The sequence below is a fragment of the Euleptes europaea genome, chromosome 14 (assembly GCF_029931775.1).
Source record: "Euleptes europaea isolate rEulEur1 chromosome 14, rEulEur1.hap1, whole genome shotgun sequence".
In the NCBI taxonomy this organism is placed as follows: Eukaryota; Metazoa; Chordata; class Lepidosauria; order Squamata; family Sphaerodactylidae; genus Euleptes; species Euleptes europaea.
This window is the reverse complement of record NC_079325.1, coordinates 8,921,053-8,934,532: the sequence shown is the minus strand read 5'-3', so window position 1 is coordinate 8,934,532 and position 13,480 is coordinate 8,921,053. Positions and strand designations below refer to the sequence as shown.

General features: G+C 44.6%; 1 protein-coding gene across 1 annotated transcript; it reads right to left on the bottom strand.

Moving 5' to 3' along the window:
• Positions 1–926: 926 nt before the first annotated feature.
• On the bottom strand, positions 927–12,911 carry THYN1 (thymocyte nuclear protein 1). Its single transcript, XM_056860866.1, has 7 exons — positions 12,848–12,911; positions 11,523–11,728; positions 8,434–8,502; positions 7,320–7,412; positions 6,309–6,404; positions 5,492–5,642; positions 927–1,015 (listed from the first exon to the last, which is right to left on the bottom strand). Exons 1-7 carry the CDS (start codon positions 12,888–12,890, stop codon positions 927–929), a joined length of 747 nt encoding a protein of 248 aa, XP_056716844.1. The 5' UTR covers positions 12,891–12,911.
• Positions 12,912–13,480: the final 569 nt, after the last annotated feature.

Here is a 13,480-nt window from a genome sequence, read left to right as displayed (position 1 = left end):
AAACAGATTATACAAAGTAATTTTAATTTGAGGCATTTCTACAGATTGCAGAATCTGGTTTTGATTAGTGCAGAATTTCGATTGGGTGCAAAATGTGCAATTGGCGTGTATTTGCATTTCTTTGCATAGTGGATTGAAAAGTGTTCTTCCAGTTGGGATGCCCACTCAGAAAGCCAGGGAGAAAGGCTTTCAGAATAATCTAAAACTTTACATTATCCAGGCAACTTCATCTCCCTGTTGCTTTGCAAATAATTGAGTCTAAGACTTTGTTGTCTTCAGTAATGGGTAGGCAGATCTTCTGTGCTTAGTCGCGCTTTCCTGCTGGGTCATGTTTGGAAGATTTCCATGCAAACGTTTTGTTGGGGTGCATGGGCCATGCTACCCCTGGGTCACCAAAGTAAGCAGCATTAATACCTTTTATCCTCACTTTATTGCGACGACAGCCTGGGGCAGTAGATCACTCTTACTCTCATTTCTTAAACTGAATTTTCAGGATGATTTGGCTGGGGTCGCCCAGCAGAGGGGTATTTCAGTCCCAATTTTCCCACAATCATGTACAAATGTCGTTGACTGTTTGAGAGGATGCTCTGGCATACGTAAAGAGGATGCTTTCACTCTTCAATGTAATAAGTTTGCTGTCAGGTAATGTCTGTCTGTCCGCTTGCCAAAATGAGTTTGCTGTGCTCTTTGAACATTGGCAAGGACTAAGAGTAACTCTTGCATCTAGCCGCTGAGTCCTCCAGCGTTCTAGGGAACAATCAGAGCCTCCCCAGCCCTGCAGATGATTCCTTCCCCACGCGCACGCTAAACGGGGAAGGGTGCGCAGCTTGGCTTGGTTTTTGCGGTCGGGAAGTCAGCATCGCAAGGAGGAAAACCTCCAGCCAGTAGCAAAAGATGCTTGCTTTGTCGTCAAGGGAAAGAAGAGCTCATCTTGTGGATTTTTCAGCAAAGCTACGTGGGAAACGCTTGCGGCCCAGCTTGCCCTTCTGCAGATCCTTCAGTTGAGACCTCTCCACTGTGGCAGAAAAGCGGTGAAGCGTCCCATTGAGTCTGCGATGACTTCAACCATTGGACTTTGATGGTTCTTCTCTAGATCTTCACATCAGTGTCCCCTGCCCACAAATCAGTTTCTTAGCCCGGGCCATACTGGAATAGCAGTTTAGTTCTCCAAGACACCAACTCGATTTTTGTTTGCATAGAAGACAGGAAGCACGACTTTAAAGAGCAAACGTTTTGCGGTTGTATGTGATGTCTGGTGGCTGCTCCGAAGACCGACTTTGTCGAGATGTGTGGATAAATCCTTCGTAATTTTTTAAAAAAATTGGTATCATGTGCTTGTATATAGGCTTGCAGTTCTTCAAACTTTGCTATCTCAAGAACCACTGTTTGGGGTTGCTTTTTAGGGACCACCGCGTCTTCTTGCCCTGTGACCCACCGCGTGAAAGGAGGTTTGGAAAGGTGTCCGGATTAAAACAAAACTGGGGGGAGGATTTGTTGTGTGACCAATTGTTACAAAATTGTAACTGAACGAGGTGCACCCCACAGCTTCAAATGCATGCAGACAAAGTACAGGATGTGGCACTAGGCGAGGAAGGAGATTTCCTGAGACTTTAAAAGTATATTTTTAAAGAAGAGCAAATTACTAGCGTTGGTTGTAAAGACATGCATGAAAGTAGGCTGGTATTGGTATCATCCGCAAAAGCCAGAGAGGAGGCTGAATCGGGGGGCCAGGACTTCAATTCTCTGTATATAGCTCCTTTCCTTTATGAAGCAGAATAAATTATTGCAAAATAGTCAAAATGTTGCAAATTATGTTTGCAAAATGTTGCAAACGTAACACCCGGTTTGCGTAATTTAGGCGACCCTTCCAGCTTTTTTGGTGCAGAATTTTAACTGTTTTAGCAGATTATATGCTGTCTGTTCCCTGAGCTCCATTTCTACTTAAGTGCCTCCTTGAGAGCGCTTAGAACTGCCCGTTCCACATGTGGTCATTGCTGGAAAAAGCCATGTTCAAGTTCAACTCCAGTACAAGACAGCAGGGATGAGGGAGACCCCAACTGACCTGTATCATCAGGAATACCCCATCATTACTTGCCAACCTTCCAGAAGATTCCATTGTGTGTATGTGGGGTTGGGGGGGAGCCCATAGATACTAAATTAAGCAGTGCAACTTGTAAATTGAGCCTCTGCATTGTTTACATGTTTCTTAATTCATTGTCTTTTAAATGGTTGTATTTTTAAATGATGGGAGTTCACTTTTTTTTTTTTTGGTCTCTAATTAAAAAAAAGCCATTCTAGGCTCTGAAAGGATGAGTGTCAGTGTTTCCTTATTTTGGTCGTATCGTATTTTCTCCCTATCCGGTGGTTAACTTTTCAAAAAGGTAGGGAATACAGAAAGCCCTCCCACACCTGTGCTGGGGTATAGGTAGTGGGTGGTAGAAGAAAAGTACTCTGTGTATGCTCAGAGGCGCTGCTGGCATGATCAAGCTTTGTCCAAACTCAGCAGGCAGGCATGCGGCAGCTACCCCTTGTGTTTGATTTTTTTAAGCTACAAAACAGCACGAAAATGGGGAAATTAAAGAGCCAATTTATGAGGATATTGGGAAATCCTGCAGATGGGTGCCTTAGATGGGAGCCAACGTGGTGTAGTGGTTAAGAACAGTAGTTTGGAGTGGTGGGCTCTGATCTGGTGAACCGGGTTGGTTTCCCCACTCCGCCAGCTTGGTGACTTTGGGCTAGTCACAGCTCTCTTAGAGCTCTCTCAGCCCACCTACCTCACAGAGTGTCTGTTGTGGGGAGGGGAAGGCAATTGTAAGCCGGTTTGATTCTTCCTTAAATGGTAGAGAAAGTCGGCATATAAAAACCAACTCTTCTTCTTAGTGCTGATTCACTCCTGTTCACACCACTGTTGATCCTGTGAATTGCCCTTCCATGAAAGGACTAGATGTTTTGTTGTTCTTTGAGGGCTGCTTTATACACACGTTAGTGCATGATGGTGCAGGCAATTGAGAACATTGGGCCTGTGAAAGCTTGCCCTTAGATGGATACAGAGATCATAAGTTCTCATTCCCTCTTTGGAGGAAAAAGAATGAATAGTACTTCCAGCATAGGTGACTTTGGGCTAGTCACAGTTGTCAGCTCTCTCAGCCCCACCTGTTTCACAAGGTGTCTGTTGGGAGGGGAAGAGAAGGAGATTGTAAACTGGTTTGATTCTCCTTTGAAGGGTAGAGAAAACCGGGGTATAAAAACCAACTGTCCTTCCTGAACCCACCGGACCGGAAGTGGATAGGTTGAGTTCGATATTCGTATTGGGAGGGAGTGCATATTTAAATCAGGCTACATGGAAGAAAAATGCCCTGACCTGGATGGCCCAGGCTAGCCCAATCTCATCAGATCTTGGAAGCTAAGCAGGGTCAGCCCTGGTTAGTATTTGGATGGGAGAGTACCAAGGAAGTCCAGGGTCACTACGCAGAGGCAGGCAATGGCAAACTACCTCTGTTCGTCTCTTGGCTTGAAAATCCTAAGAGGTCGCCATAAATCGGCTGCAACTTCTCGGCAAATAAATAAAAAATGGGGAAAAAACAGTCATCTACGATAGGAACAGGAATGAAGCACACGCCAAGACTGTCTTATTGTAATGGGTGGTTTCACAGTTGTCTGGCACAAGGATTGTACAATATTCTCTAGTGATTGGGTGGAGGTAGGGTTGCCAACCTCCAGGTTTCCAACCTCTAGCTGGAGATCTGATATTACAACTGATCTCTAGCCAAGAGATCAGTTCCCCTGGAGAAAATGGCCACTTTGGCAATTGGACTCTATGGCACGGCAGTCCCTCCCTTCCCCAAACCCTGCCCTCAGGTTCCGCCCCCAAAACATCCCACTGGTGGTTAAGGGGGACGTGGCACCCCTAGGTGGAGGTTATCCATGTGGGGTGAACCATTTGTTCCGCTAGCTTGTGTAGCGTGTAGTTTCCAGCAGGTTTCCTACTCCATGCCCTGCTGACTGCAGCAAATAAGCTCTGCTGTAATTCCTCAGCCTACCTCATCTCCTCTCATCTCCTTCCCCACTCTTTGCCAGGCAGGTTACAGGAAAGCCAAATGCCCGAAGGGGACTGCAGCATTCTCAGCCGCTGGTTTCCCCCCCAGGTTATCCTTGCACTGACTAGCCGTCAGGCATTAAAACTAACACCTTTTTAATGGATAAGCTTTATTTAAAAAACAAAACAATCCCTAATGATAACATACGTCTTTGGCATAATCCCAGAGTGTCCTCGCTGGACAGTGTAAAGCTACTATAGCTGGTCAGCGAACTCTGTAGTGAGTCAGCACTGCAGTTAGTTCTCAGCGTGGCTTTTCTTCTTCCAGACTTAAAACAAACTCAAATTCCTCTGTAAGAGAGAAGCAAAGAGTCAGAACTAAGTCCTCTTGGTTAGTGCTGGAATTATTGGGGAGGAGGATATGAAAGGCGCTCTTATTGAAATCAACAAGCCCCATACTTAATCCTCCTCCCTGCAAAAAAAATATCTCAATATTATTCCTTCCTTTGGGGAAAAAACCCAGGTATTTAAATAATCTATTTCTTACAACATGAGAGGAAGTTCTCATGTGTAAACAAATCCACAATTTCAGCATAACAAAACTGGAAAGGTCAGGGATGGAGGAAGATACATGATCTAGCACATAAATTGCCTACGGTAACTGACAGGACTTGGGTAGAGAAGATGAGAGCCAGCTTGGAGTAGTGGTTAGGAGTGTCAGACTAGGATGTCCCCCCTCAACCTCCTCTTCTCCAGACTGAACATTCCCAACTCCCTCAGCCTTTCCTCATAGGGCTCGGTCTCCAGGCCCTTGATCATCCTCGTCACTATCCTCTGCACCCGCTCCATTCTGCCCACATCCTTTTTGAAGGGAGGCCTCCAGAACTGCAGACAATACTCCAGGTGCGGCCTGACCAATGAAGTCCAGCGGGACTGTGTCATCTTGCGATTTGGATGTTATGTCTCTGTTGTTACACCCCAAGATTGCATTAGCTTTTTTTGTCACTGCACCACACTAGTTGCTCATATTTCACTTACGGTCCACCCGCTGTAGGTGACGTGAAAACCCTCAGCCTGAGACCCTGGAGAGCCGCTGCCAGTCAGAGTAGACAGTGCTGAGCTTGACAGACCAATGGTCTGACTCGGCAAAAGATAGCTTCATGTGCTCAAAACAGCCACGAATAAGCTGTCTCATGAACACACGAACACATGAAGCTGCCTTATACTGGATCAGACCCTTGGTCCATCAAAGTCAGTATTGTTTACTCAGACTGGCAGCAGCTCTCCAGGGTCTCAGGCTGAGGTCTTTCACATCACCTACTTGCCTGATCCCTTTAACTGGAGATGCTGGGGATTGATCCTGGGACCTTCTGCGTGCCAAGCAGATGCTCTACCACTGCGCCACGGCAAGAATTTCTCAATAGCTGGAGGCAGACGATAATTCCTCCTACTTACCTACAGTTAGGGGCTGGACTGAGAGTCTCTGCCGAGCAAAGAGAGCCATGTCTTTCAGAGCGCCACCCGAGGTTTTGTGGGCCTGGTGGTGAAGCTTCAGTTCTGCCAGGGGGATGAAGCGCTTGGTCATGCGCACCAACTGGACATCGACCTTTAAACACAAGGGATGAAAGTCAAATCCGAAGACAAGATTAGGAGGCTGTTTAAGAGCAACAGGACTGAGATTTATAAAACGATACATGATGTGAGAAAGTGGATACAGAACCTTCCCATAACCTTGGGCTGACCAATGACATTGACTAAACATTGAAAGGGGGAGAGAGGTCCCAATACAAAAGCAAGAAAGAAACTACGAAATTAAGATTTCTGCAAAGTGTGAACAACATAACCACACATAAATAGAAGAAGAAGAAGAGTTGGTTTTTATATGCCAACTTTCTCCACCACTTAAGGAAGAATCAAACCCGCTTACAATACCCTTTCCTTTCCCTCCCCACAACAGTCACCCTGTGAGGTAGGTGGGGCTGAGAGAGCTCTAAGAGAACTGTGACTAGCCCAAGGTCACCCAGCTAGCTTTACGTGGAGGAATGGGGAAACCAACCCGGTTCACCAGATTAGCCTCCGCTGCTCATGGGGAGGAGTGGGGAATCAAACCCGGCTCTCCAGACCAGAGTCCACCACTCCATACCACCACTCTTAACCACTACACCATGCTGGCTCTCTATCATATATTTGTGCGATGGTAAAGAGGAGAGTAAATAATTGATTCTTTATTGCTTATTTATTTTTAGCTGGAAAATGTATTTAATAATCCTACCATCCACCATTTGGGATTTTCTTTGGAACTGGAAGCATCATAGTGAGGATCCTTCTTTTCAAACTGGGTGTGGTCTGGGTAGGCCTCCTTCACCACCTAATCAAGGACAGAGGCATGAGCAGAAGGTGGCTGGAAAGGAGGACCTCCTTTAACGCAGAGCAATTTCAAGACTCCCATCTGCAAATCCAGCAGTCTAGCTGCTGAGATCCTGTAGCCTCAATTATACCTGGGACAGCATCAAACTGGACATGAGGCATATGAACACATGAAGCTGCCTTATGCCTACTCAGACGACCCTTGGTCCATCAAGGTCCGTATTGTCTACTCAGACTAGCAGTTGCTCTCCAGGGTTTCAGGCAGAGGCCTTTCACATCACCTACTGCCAGATCATTAAACTGGAGACGCCGGGAATTGAACCAGGGACCACCTGCATGCCAAGCAGTTGCTCTACCACTGAGCCACAGCCCTTCCCACTTTAAAGGTCACCGCATCCCTGAAAATAATTGTGGGTATTGCAGTTCGGTGGGGTTCTGTAGTTGAACACAACTACAATTCCCAGGTTTCCTGGAGAAGATGGAATAACCAAAAACGGTTCCAGTCTACAGGGTGAATTTATACTCTGTGGGTCTATCATAGAGAGATTAAGAGCTGGTTTTCCTTTTTGGAATTACAAAGCCAGTGACCCCACCACTCTAACCCTTTAAGGCAGGGGTGTTGTGCTCAATTGTTATGAGGGCCAGATATAACATCAATGTCACTTGGTCGGGTCAAGCCATGTCTTGCCAGCCCAGATCGAGACTGGGAAGAGGGTGGCTGCCTTGGCTGGCTCGTGGGCCGGAAAAGAGATCTCAAGGGGTCAGATCCGGCCCCCGGGCCTTATGTTTGATACCCCTGATTTAAGGGATAGAGATTCACCACTCAGATCTCTCACTGATTAAAGCCAGGAGTCTTTCTGAACAGCCTTTTTTTTTTTTACAGTAATGATGTACAGGTTCACAGAAAACTGCTCACCTTGACGATGCCAGCAATCCCAGGCTCTTTGCAGTTGCTGTGATAGAAAAAGGCCTTCTGCCCGACTTTCATCTCTCTCAAGAAATTCCGTGCCTGCCATAGGAATACAGAATTAAGTTTCTCACATCCAAACTCTTAAAGATTATCAGTACTCTAACAAGCACCCTGACTTGGATGGCCCAGGCTAGGCTGCCAAGGAGAACCCAAGAGAATTATAATGTTTCAGAAACAACAGATGGAGGAAGAGTTCTCACAAGAAATTAAGGACAGACAGCGTGGGGTGGTGGTTAAGAGCGGTGGACTCTAATCTGCAGAACCGAGTTTGATTCCCCACTCCTCTACATGAGCGGCTGACTGGTGAACGGGGTTGGTTTCCCCACTCCTATACACGAAGCCAGCTGGGTGACCTTGGGCTAGTCACAGTTCTCTCTGGACTCTCTCAGCCCCACCTACCTCACAAGGTGTCTGTTGTGGGGAGAAGAAGGGAAGGAGATTGTAAACTGGTTTGAAAGGGGGTTGCCGCACTTGTATTCCCAGCGATGTATTAAGAGTTTGAAAACGTTATAAAAAATACTGTTCGCACTTTGTTTGGCCCCTTTAGCTGTGAAGATATCTTCCAACCATTTATAAGCCGTGGTATCCAAAAACCCTTTAAAGTGATGGTTTTTTATAACATTTTCAAACTCTAAATACATCGCTGGGAATACAAAGTGCGGTAACCCTAAAAGTTGGACTATAAAAACTAAATCTTCTTCTTCTTCATCTTCTAAACTACAGAGGCTGTTCTCCTAAGATCACTTTCCAGGGAGTAAGTCCTATTAAATAAATTGGGGCTTACTTCCAAGTAGATCTACATAGGATTGCTCCCCTAAGCCTAAGCAAATCTTATCAACACAAGAATAGGAAGGTGGAAAGGAGTCAATGTCCAATTTTAAATCCATCCACGTCAAGTAAGGTTTTACGTCTGTGGCGGAGTCAATTTATTTATTTAGATATTTATATGTAAGGCTGGTGAAGAACACAGAAAAGATTTTGTGATTTAACAGGGCCTCTTAAAAGACCGGTTACCTTATATCCAACTAAGTATTGAGAAACATAAATCTGCATGATTTACCTGGTAATTCCTGACTCCATCCCAGCATGCTGTCTGGTTAGGCTGTGCTTTTAAATCTTCAATGCCAAACTAGAGAAGGAAATTTAAAATGTGGGTCACCCTTTGATGCTGTGGTGCTATTTTTTTTAATTAGGATTTTATTATTTTTCCAATAGTCTGCCACACTCTCTAATTACCAATATTTCTGCTTCATAGCCTACCAGCTTGTCACTTGTATAAAAAGTATACAGAAGAAGATTCTTGGTTTCTTGTTTAAAGTCCACAACTCGAGTGCCCTCTGTCTCAGGGGATTCCAACATGGTGCTGATGGGGGCAATGACGTCCACTGGCATCTTTTCTGGTGCCTGCCAAGTGTTTTTAGGAAGTGGGCAGGGCCAGGTAGGCTTCTATTGGAGATCTGATTGGAGAGCCAGCGTGTTGTAGTGGTTAAGAGCGGTGTTTTGGAGCGGTGGAGTCTGATTTGGAGAACCAGGTTCGATTCCCCACTCCTCTACATGAGCGGCGGAGGCTAATCTGGTGAACTGGATTTGTTTCCCCACTCCTCTACATTAAGCCAGCTGGGTGACCTTGGGCTGGTCACACTCTCTCAGCCCCACCTACCACACAGGGTGTCTGTTGTGGGGAGGGGAAGGGAAGGCGATTGTAAGCCGGTTTGATTCTGCCTTAAGTGGTAGAGAAAGTTGGCGTATAAATACCAACTCTTCTTCTTTTTCCTCTATGCAGATTTTTAAAAATGTTGCTTGGGCAGCAGCTGCCACCAGAGCACAAGGATCTTCACTGAGTGACTGAAGGTAATCTGCGAAAGCCATATTGTTGCTGTGAAAAAGGCAAAATCCATGTTGGCCATAATTAGATAAGGAATAGAGAATAAAACTGCTGCTATCATACTGCCCTGGTACAAATCTATGGTGAGACCACACTTGGATTACTGTGTACAGTTCTGGTCACCACATCTAAAAAAGGATATTGCAGAGCTTGAGAAAATGCAGAAAAGAGCAACCAAAATGATCAGGGGACTAGAGCAACTGTCCTATGGGGAGCGGTTAAAACGCTTAGGGCTGTTTAGCTTGGAAAGAAGGCGGTTAAGGGGAGACACACATACCCCCATTCTGGCATGAAGCTATCCGGGTGGCCTTGGGCCAGTCACACTCTCTGCTTTTTTTTTTAAATAAATTTTTTATTATTTTCCCAAAATTATTAATCACATAGTTTAACAAAGACATAAACAGTAAAAAGTAAAAACAAATAGGTAACATTGTTAAAAGATTTATATATAATAAAAAATTGTTGACCTCCCCTACACCTCCCTTCATCTTGTGATTAATTAGTAATCTCTTTGGCACAAAATTCTAATCCTAATAGTATTGTTAATATTTATTGATCTCTTTGACATTTATATTTTTCAAGGGAAAAAAAGATTAATAGTTAATAATATCATATAAAGGAAAGGAAAGAAAAGAAGAAATAAGAATAAAAGAAAGAGAAATAGTAAATCTCACTAATAATAAATGGATTAGTATAATAAAAAGCATTTTATTTCCATTAAAAATTAATTATTTTGTAAGTCCTCCATTTCTCCCTAACACTCATCAGTCACACTCTCTGCTGAACCCGCCTCACAGGGTTGCTGTGAGGATAGAATGTCGACGGGAGAATCATGATTGCTGTCCTGGGCTCACTGGAGGAAGGGTGGGATAAAAATGAACCAGAAAGAAACAGAGACCTCAGAAAACTGGACCATGATGTACAAATTGGCCCAGATTGTTATAATGCAACTTGGCTCAGATGCAGCCTTTTAATCTGCCATTTATATGATGCCTGTTAATTCAGATAATAGTTACAGACATCTGCTGAAGCATATTGTTTATCTAACAAGAACATACTTGAATTTGGCTTATTTGTGAAAAAAATAAAAGAGAGAGAGAGAGAGAGAAAGTAACAATGCCTGCCAGTTATTATGGTTCATGGCTGCATCATTAAATGTATACATTAGAAAAGTGTTAATTACTTGTTTAAGTAGCTCTCCAGGATGTTGCCATTCAAAACAGAAAGGAAGATTTATGGGGGAAACGGAGAACTTTATGGCGGATACTGGCACAATTTTGAGAATTGCCTTCCGCTTTAAGTTCAACCTGCATTTTAGCCATAAAACAGGGCGATAATCCCGAAACTGCAAATTGAAGACAACTGAAAAGCCCGCCAGGATTTACAGAGTAAAATCCATTCCCTCTAGCTAGTTGCAAGACTAGGGTTGCCTGGTCCCTCTTGCCCACCGGCAGGAGGTTTTTGGGGTGGAGCCTGAGGAGGGTGGGTTTTGGAGAGGGGAGGGACTTCAAGGCTGCAAAGAGTCCAATGGCCAAAGCGGCCATTTTCTCCAGGTGAACTGATCTCTATCGGCCGGAGATCAGCTGTAATAGCAGGAGATCTCCAGCTAGTACCTGGAGGTTGTATCAAATGATAGTACACGGCTCACAAAAATTATGCAAAGGTGCAAAATATATTATGTACAATTACAAATAGCCAACAGTGGATGCTGCATCTATCCAAGCAGCCAACCAGTCACATAGAATGAATAGACTTTTGCTAAGAATATTGTACATCTTATAAGAAAAATCAACGTGTATGAAGCTGAAAAATCAACGTGTATGACGAGGGCTGAAGAAGCTGTCTTATGACAGTGAAAGCGTCAAAATCATCCGGAAGACGCTCCCATCTCTTCTCTATCCGGTTCAAGCTTCATCTTTTGATTTCTGAAAGACACAAAAATAAGGACATTGTACCTACCTTTGGAATATATACCCTATTGATACTTACCATCTCCAGTGGTAGCTGTCAGCTACACTTTTGTTCTATCCTTGTTATTTGTGTGTATATAGTATAGTATTTGCATCATTGTTGGCTATTTGTAATTGTACATAATATATTTTGCACCTTTGCATAATTTTTGTGAGCGGTGTACTATCATTTGATACAGCTTGTTTATATAGTATTGTTGCTTTTTCGTTTTGCCAAGTACCTGGAGGTTGGCAACCCTATGCATGACAGGTATTCCAGGAGGCGAGGGTGCAAAGAGAAGATTGCCATCTTACTTTCACGTCAACTCCCTTCTCCAGCCTGCTCTCTGGTTCAGATTTCATCAGCCAGTGGGTGTAGGTTTTCTTGTTCCCCTCCACGCTGGCTTCTCCTGCAGAGGTTTTTCCAGAGTTTCTCTTTCTGGATGTTTTGACTGGCGCTGGTTCCTCTCCCTCCACTGAGATCTCAGACTTGGCCACTTTCAAGTCAGGTTCTTTCGTAGCTTAAAGCAAACAGCAATGAGGAGGGGTTATCATGGAGGCCTGTGTGGCATTCTTTAAGCTGTCGCAAGTTTCTGATTTTTTGGATTTTAAAAAGTGGAAAAAGAGAAGAGTTGGTTTTTATGTGCCGACTTTCACTACCACTTAAGGAAGACTCAAACCGGCTTACAACCACCTTCCCTTCTCCTCCCCACAACAGACACCCTGTGAGGTAGGTGGGGTGGAGAGAGCTCTAAGAGAGCTGTGACTTGCCCAAGGTCACCTAGCTGGCTTCATGTGTGGGAGCAGGAAAACAAATCCAGTTCACCAGATCAGCCTCCGCTGTTCATGTGTAAGTTCTCCAGATTGGAATCCACCACTCCAACCCACCGCTCTTAACCACTACACCACGCTGGCTGAGGGTGGAAGATCTCTAGCTATACTATACTTTTCCCATTATTGACCTTGGGTTCGGATGATGATTCCATAGAGATAGGGCACATTTATAATATAGTTGTTAACAGCATATCTGGTAAAATGAGCTGTGACTCACAAAAGCTCATATTGAAATAAATGTTATTAGTCTTTAAGGAGCCACAATACTTTAGTTTTATTTTGCTGCAACAGAGTAATGTGGCGACCCCTTTGCAGTTATAATAGCTATTGTCAGCTAGGTATTTGAGGGGCGCATCAGTGATTGGTTGTGCTGCTGTGAGGTCATGGAATGTTTATAAGCACTCCCACTGCTTAGCAGGGGGTGCTGTCAAATAATTGAATGCAGACCAGTAATAACAGCCAGCATGGTGTAGTGGTTAAGAGTGGTGGACTCAAATCTGGAGAACCGGGTTCGATTCCCCGCTCTTTCACATGAAGCTTGCTGGAGGACCTTGGGCCAGTCACAGTTCTCTCAGAACTCTCTCAGCCCCACCTACCTCACAAGGTGTCTGTTGTGGGGAGAGGAAGGGAAGGCAATTGTATGCCGGTTTGAGACTCCTTAAAGGTAGAGAAAACCGAGGTATAAAAACCAACTCTTCTTCTTCCAAGCTGGTTCTTTAACACACACACACACACACATACAAAAACACATACACACAACACGAAACTGAGGGCAACCCCCCCCAAACTTTGGTTTCCTCACTGACCTTTCAAGGCCCCTCGGCCTCTTTTCTTGCCTCGTGAAGGCATTCCCCAGCTTTCTTGAAGGAGACTGGACACCTATAATGAGGAGGGAAATGACTTATAGCCTCACAGGAAGCAAAACAGGAGAATCACAGGGCTTTTGAGGTTTTGTAGGAATGTGGAAAGAGAAGAGGGTTTTAAAATATTGTCGAAGGCTTTCACGGTCAGAGTTCACCGGTTCTTGTAGGTTATCCGGGCTGTGTGACCGTGGCCTTGGTTTTGTTTGGGGCACAAAAGAATATAAGAAAAGCCATGCAGGATGAGACCAAGGCCCATCAAGTCCAGCAGTCTGTTCTCACAGTGGCCAACCAGGTGCCTCTAGGAAGCCCACGAACAAGACAGCTGCAGCAGCACCATGCCTATTATATTAGATTCCACAGCACTTAATATAATAGGCATGCTCCTCTGATCCTGGAGAGAATAGGTATGCATCGTGACTAGTATTCCTTTTAACATCATTCAGCTTCCAGGGAATCTTTGGGTTTGGGGGGAGGGGGTTAAGAGCCAATTTCTAGCCAGTAAGGCTGCAAAGGCATCTGGGCTTATTCATAAAATTGGTAACTAAATAAGAATTCCAGGAGTTCGAAACATAGCGC

What these genes read in the sequence shown, in the direction of transcription:
- THYN1 (XM_056860866.1), bottom strand. Translation starts at nt 12,890, where the DNA reads ATGCCTTCACGAGGCAAGAAAAGAGGCCGAGGGGCCTTGAAAG. An exon ending in AGGCCGAGGGGCCTTGAAAG is followed by an intron (nt 11,729 to 12,847) that starts GTCAGTGAGGAA and finishes GTTTGCTTTAAG; the next exon opens with CTACGAAAGAACCTGACTTG. An exon ending in AGTCCAGCCCCTAACTGTAG is followed by an intron (nt 1,016 to 5,491) that starts GTAAGTAGGAGG and finishes TTTCTGCCACAG; the next exon opens with TGGAGAGGTCTCAACTGAAG.